This window comes from Sinocyclocheilus rhinocerous, unplaced genomic scaffold, assembly GCF_001515625.1.
Source record: "Sinocyclocheilus rhinocerous isolate Xijiao unplaced genomic scaffold, SAMN03320098_v1.1 scaffold1121, whole genome shotgun sequence".
NCBI lineage: Eukaryota > Metazoa > Chordata > Actinopteri > Cypriniformes > Cyprinidae > Sinocyclocheilus > Sinocyclocheilus rhinocerous.
The window spans coordinates 66,422-73,309 of record NW_015670367.1 but is presented as its reverse complement, the minus strand read 5'-3'; the positions used below and the strand labels follow the sequence as shown (position 1 = coordinate 73,309).

The 6,888-nt window shown below is 38.3% G+C and overlaps 1 protein-coding gene across 2 annotated transcripts; it reads left to right on the top strand.

Moving 5' to 3' along the window:
• Positions 1 to 848: 848 nt before the first annotated feature.
• On the top strand, positions 849 to 6,706 carry LOC107734136 (ceramide-1-phosphate transfer protein-like). 2 transcript variants are annotated; one of them, XR_001639069.1, is made up of 5 exons: positions 849 to 1,278; positions 2,099 to 2,157; positions 2,347 to 2,519; positions 4,301 to 5,339; positions 5,379 to 6,706. XR_001639069.1 is itself a non-coding variant. In XM_016545999.1 (4 exons), exons 1-4 carry the CDS (start codon positions 1,209 to 1,211, stop codon positions 4,938 to 4,940), a joined length of 942 nt encoding a protein of 313 aa, XP_016401485.1. In that variant the 5' UTR covers positions 849 to 1,208; the 3' UTR covers positions 4,941 to 6,706. The 2 variants fall into 2 exon arrangements, 1 of the variants encoding a protein (XP_016401485.1); XM_016545999.1 differs by having other exon boundaries at positions 4,301 to 6,706.
• The last annotated feature ends 182 nt before the right edge of the window (positions 6,707 to 6,888 follow it).

The following is a 6,888-nucleotide window of genomic DNA, read 5'->3' as shown; positions in this document are numbered from 1 at the left end:
AATATACCAGCTTTAGAGATAAGAATAATTTAATCATGAGGAGGTAAATGACACTGATAATCAGTAACCTGTAGCGTGCGTATGAAATAATGATAGCCTTGATCAGATAATGTCACCCTTCATAAGTGCCTGTGATTGCTTTTGTGTAAATGAACGGACGTCTATAAATCAGCAGTTGGGCCTAAATATAGTGACACAGAGACAAACTGCTAATGCCTACAGACATACTGTACATACTCTGCCAAACTGGGGCATTGAAATTCATCAGCTTTCAAATCAGAGGGTTGGCTTTTTAGGGCATGACAGCTTTTTTAAGGAGCCTCAGTGGCATTTCAGGTCACAGTGACTTTCCAGTGTTGGCTTGATTAGCATTGGCCTTGTCATTCAGTTCACACAATTTGGATATACAAACACGATGGTCTCTTTTAAGAGTTTGTCAGCTTTGCTAAGATGATATATGTATAATATACTAATCTAAGGTAATTAAAGAAGAAAACACACCAACATTATTTAGTTGCCTAACCAGAACATTTAAGTTCAACATTTGATTATGACGCATTTGAATTCAACATTTGAATGGAGAATTTGAATCTTTCAAACAGTAGTTATCTGCTGCTGAAAGAAATCTCTCTTTTTCATTCAGAGATGCACGTTGAGTAAATAAAACTTGGACCTTCCCTTGTGGATTCCAGGACTTCACTATTTATTTGTGACATGTGTTGTACAAGTGTGTGCATCTGTGTAAAGGTTACTGCAGGTAGCTTAGGGCTTGCCAAATAAGGAGTGATTTGTTGTTCCTGACTAATCTATGGACTCTGAGACTGCGCAACATCACAGGGGACTGACAATACAGATAGAGCAAGACAGGAAACGAAAGAAAGCAACAGCATGAAAAAACAGCATAATGCAAAAATCAGCTTAGCATAAATTAGGTGGACTAACCTGAGGATACAGGAAGAGAGGAGTAGCACAAAACAAGAAGTTACTTCGAGTCTGAAGTGTACAGTAGTGTGAACACATGAGGGCAGGGATTCGCTTGCCAATTTGTGGTTGAGTGAAGATCGAAACCCATTCAGAAAACTGACAAACACACTGTGTAAGAGAAGAAAGGTACTGAGCACAGTGGTGTAGAGATGCTCAGGAGAGAGAGCGGGAGCGCACAGACTGAGAAGGACAGCGGGGCCCCCTGAGGAGGATAGTGGATCATTATGGGAGTCAAATGCAGGGCTTGTATAGCCATTGTCTTCATCCTACTTTTGCTTGGCTCCATGTGGCTACGTAAGTTTTGCCAAGTCTTTCTGAATTTTCATTTAACAGACTGAATGTAATATTTGGTTAATTAGGCCAGTTTTTTTCTGACACACCAAAGCTACTGTATTTTGCTGTGGGGTCAGGTTAATATATTTTTATTTATTTATTATTTTTGGAGGTACTGCTTTATTATTTTCGTTTTAATGAAGCTTGAAATTCAATCAATCACAGCAATATCTGTCTTGGTGATATTGAGTTACATTTGTCCAGCCTTATACAGTTGCTTGGTCTTGGCTGTTACAGTAGAGGAAATAAACATGTAAAGATGCTAAACAGACATTTTACCTGAATTCACATCTTAAATAGATTTTATAATAGAGTTCATGAGAGAAGTATTGGTGACTGAATCTTATTCATGAGCAAATGTTGAATGCTTCTTTTGAGACAGGTCTTTCAATGATTTAGTGTACGATTCATTCCTAATTCTCGAGTTCATCTCACTGTCTCAATAAAGTAAATAATACATGTTTGAAATGACATGAGAATGAATAAACAAACAATGACAGAATTTGTGTTTATTTTGGAGGTAACTACTTGTTTAATATTCAGAGAAATATTATACTGGATAACTTTATCTCACTCAAGTCAGTTATGCAGTTCACAGATCTTCTGGACGAGTTTATGTGAGAGCCTAATCAATTTATGAGACTGGCTTTGAGTATTTTCAACTACTTTATGAAACTATGATTTAATTATGTGATTTAACTTCTATATATGACTTTTCCTTCTCTCTTTCTATTTAAAATGATTTATTCTCTCATTACTCATCCTGTGTCTCTCATTGTAGATGGGAACCTGGAGGACCACTGGAATACTTGCCCAAAGGTTTCTAGTGTAAAAAACAAGGTAAGAGTAATGAAATACAAAAGAGAACATGAAATAACTCGAGGCTTAATAGGTCATTTTCAATCTATGCAGCAGCCGCAGAGCTTCAGTCGTGCCTGCTAACAGGAACTTTGCCAATTCATTTTATGGCATCACCCTCCTCAGAAATCTGTCCTTACACCACTTTTCCATCTGTTGTCGTTTCCTCAGGTTCTGTCTTTGGTTAGAGTTAATAGTTCAGATGACGATGTGGCTCCATTGAGGGTATGTCCTGGCATGAGGTTTCAAGTTGCCGATTTGCTGGCTCACCTGCAGGCAGCACCAGTCTCAACCAATGATGTGCTTCTAAAGCCATACCTGGCAAGCTGGGATGAGCTTATCAAGTAAGTTAACGCACATAATTGCATCTCATCATATAGCAGGCTAAATATGCCACATTCTGTAATTAGCCTAATACGAGCAAGAGTGCAGCATGATCGCGAGTGTGATATTACATTTATTACAACACTTCAAACAACAAGAAATTAATATTGAGTAACCTATTATTTTAGACCCATTATTGCAGGTTAAGTGTATTTCGTTCCAACAACAAATATATTTCCAGTTGAAGGCAAAGCGAGAATGAACCGTTGTGCATCTCAGTGCAACACACTGTTGCGTTTCGTTCTAGAATGAACCAGTGATGTCGAACGAATCGGTTAATTGAATGAATCAATAATGACTCACTCAAAAGACAGTAGCTGCATCCCAAATTATGCACTATACACTATGCACTTACACACTATGTATTTATGCACTATGTACTCAACCATGTAGAGTGTGAGTTATATAAGGTTATTTTGTCATTCATAATCAGAGTCTGATAGCCGCTCCCCCTTTGCTACGTAAATAAAGCTGCGACAGTTGAGTGCATGAAGTGTCCTACATTCCACACTTAGTTTTTTTTTGGTTATTTAAGTGCATCATCGGGGAATTTAAAGTGCACTGTTTCTTTTTTGAATTTTCAGTGTGAATGCACTACTTGCACTATTTATACTACAAGACGTCATAAAATAGTGCACAAGTACACGATTTGGGATGCACCCAGGCTGCGTTCCACTTCACTTTTAGACACACTTGCAAACTTCCCTAAGCACTTACCCTCGAGGGAATCCCCGCTGCTATTTTGAAGTGCGTTCCACTTCGTGAAGGGAATGAGGGAAGTTTATATGGACAGACCCTCGGACCCCTCGATTTTGACCAAGGGAGCGAGTCTGATTCATATGCACACTTCAGGCCACTCCATAGACCACAATGCAACACGATTGTGACGTCATCACAGATCGCGTTTAATTGATCTCCACCCCAAACAACTCTATAATATATAAATGATTTTGTTTTAACATTAACAACTGCAAATAGCAATAACTTAATTCACGTGATGTTGTGTACTGCTAGGCATCTTTGGTTGCCTCTTTTTGTGTAATTTTGTTGGAAAATGTGTGCCTTTTTATTGTCTGAGCCACTTATCAAAAGTTGCTAAAAGTAGCCAAATAAAATTTAAAAATAGCTCAATTTGTTGCTAGGTGCTTTTGGAAGAAAAAGTTGCTAGGGTAGTCTGAAAAGTTGCTAAATTTAGCAACAAAATTGCTAAGTTGGCAACACTGGAAGTGAGCGCTCATGCAACGTAATCAATGACGTACATCCGAGTAAACGAGACGGAGGGAAATCTGCGAGTGAAGGGAATAAAAAAATGAACTGGAATGCAGCCCTAGTCACTTGTCTCGACCTACTGGCATATGTAACTTGCAGAAAGAGTTACTAGCTACGTAGGTCTACTTTTCGCATACAGTTTTATGAATACTGTGAATTCGGACACTCTATTCAGCCTATTTCGCCTATTATATAGTAGGGAAATAGGCATATTCGGATGCAGGGGCTGTAAAATCCTCACCAATAATGCAGAGACTGAATGTTTGTTTTGAACATGCAAACACAGACAAGCAGACTGAATAGACAGTGAAAAGTCCAAGTCTCTCTCTCTCTCTCTCTCTCTCTCTCTCTCTTTCTCTCTCTCTCTCTCGCTATATACAGTAGATAGATAGATAGATAGATGATAGATAGATAGATAGATATGAGTAGAAACATACAAATTCATTATATCTCCTTTTTCTGTGCATTTAAGGTTTTTGGAAGCCCTGGGGCCAATGGTGGGTTTAATTTCACAAGAAATTGAATCGAAAACCGCCATCATTCGTGACCTGGCCCAAAAAGCGGAGAAAGAGGCAGAGAAAAAAATTAAAGACAGAAAAAGAAAGCCTCAGCAAAGCGACCCAGTCTTAATGATATCTCATAACAGATCTTTGAACTACTCTGAAATGAATCACAGACTCTCATTTGGTTACACTTCTATTCGGTCTATGATTAAATGGGAGCTGGAGAATGGTTTGGTGGACTTCCACAAGCAGACAAACTCAGGCTGCAGGACTCTGTTGCGCTTGCATCGTGCTCTGCTCTGGCTGCAAAACTTCCTGCAGGAACTGGGGAAGGATGCAAGTGAAGGAGAGCGTCTACGAAGCCCTTCTGACCTCTGCAAAGAAACTTACCAGCGCACACTGGCCCACCATCACAACTGGTGGGTAAGGAAAGCAGCGGAACTGGCCTTTCTTGCTATGCCTGAACGACCTTATTTCTACCAGTTGGTGTGTGTGGAAACGCAGTCAGAAGCTGCTGTGGTGCTGAACAGGGTAGTGAGAGCAATAGAAGAAGTGTATGAGAGAAATGAAGTCACTCTACAAGAGCACGGCATGCTGGATCTACCCTGAGTGTAGAAAGAGGGAGGAAAAATCACAGGAAATATGAGTGGGACCAGCCTAAAGAACAAGGCACTAAATTATAAGACTAGAGCTTTGAACCCTTATGAGAAAAGAATGAAGACTGCTGGATAAATACAAGGCTTATTTATTCATTCTTACTGATGTACTCAAAGTAAGTTACACTTTCTTAAAGAATTAGTGACCACTTTCATGAGTTCAACTGTTAGTGAAAAAGGTTGGCAAGTAAGAAAAAAAATTAAAAAACAAAGCAAACATCTCACTATCAAAGATAACAGTTTTGTTGTTAAAACAACTAAATATGCTGTATACCGTTGGTGCTTGTCGTCTCTTTTCCTGGTATTGGAGAAAGCCATGCATTGATTCTTGTGAAGATATTTACGGTTTTCAGTAGGTTTGCACCATAATAGTACTGGTCGATTGTGAAAGATGCAGCAATGCAGGCTCAGCAAAAGGGACAGACTAGTCCGAAGTCCTGGTTCAACAGAAGAACTTTTTTACAATCCATATGCTTATCAAAAGCAGTTTTATAACGGTGTGACTGATACTTAATGATTGTTCTGGGGATATTCTCTTACAGGCACAACTACATTCATTTTGGCATGACAAACTGGATAGCAATGTGTTTACAGAACTCCTTTTATGGAAACCACTCAAGGTGGCTAAAAGTGGCTCTATATGAAGAGCACAGAGGGGTATGGCTAAATTCTCATTTGAAATAATTTTGAACAGTAAATTTGAAAATGTATTGTCTAAAACCTTAATAATAATAACAATAATTTTAAAATAGTTATTTTTAATGCTACTACCATAAACTACACAAACATATGCAATTGGGGTAAGTAAGATACAAAGATATAGCTTTTCGATCTTGTATCTTAGGGTACCACCCCACTGAGAACCTTTTTGTGGGTGTATTGTATTCATTCAAATGACATATGACATCAAAATGGTTATTGTTATGTCACATTATGTCACATATGCATATTATTCCAGGAAACTAAAACTAATGCAAATAAAGCAAGGTTCTCAAATCAGGTGCTCGGTCGAAATCGTGTGCCTAAAAGGGCACTTTAGCGTTAGAGAAACTGGAGAAACCTAACCATTTTTACCTTGAGAACTGAATTCTGGAAATGATAATGCAGATTATGCTGATGAAGAGGAGACAAGTGTATTTTTGGTAATTTTATTAAGTTTGTTATTTCAATACATTAGATTATGAACGTGTTTATAATTAAACTTAACTAGTCAATATAATTTCAGGCTCTCGTTATTCATCAAACATTTGAGCAGTTTGCACAAGGTCCAGTGCTATATAAGCACTGAGCCATATCAAATGAACTGTAGTTTGTTCTGTGATGTTGTTGAGGTGTGGGCGTGTTCTCACAACCCACTCTGTTCAAGCACATCTAAACCACAGCATTTACTGTATATACTTATTCATATACTTTATATACATTAGGGAAATGACTTGTCACCTTGTTTTCAAAAGCTGTCGAGTTCTGTTGGTTAATATGCTCACAGGAGACTTACTTAAAACTTTCCATGTATTGTCAATGTTAAATCTGTAGTTTTATGAAACATATGATACATTTTGGCATTTTAAAGGCTACAAAGAGATCCAGACTATTAAAGTGACAATGATTTATTAAATTATTGGCCTGAATTATTGTGACCTCCTTGTATTTTATAATAAGCACTGCAGAGCTTAAAGGAACTGTCCACTATTTTTGAAAATAGGCTCATTAACTCCCCTAGAGTTATACAGCTGAGTTTTACCGTTTTCAAATCCATTCAGCCAATCTCCGGGTCAAGCAGCAGGCGCAATGATATTACGCAGCGACTGAAAATAGGCTTATTGGAAGTTACCTAGCTGGGGATTATTTTCAGGCGCTGCGTAATATCATTGCGCCTGCTGCACCCATGGTACGGCAGCAAA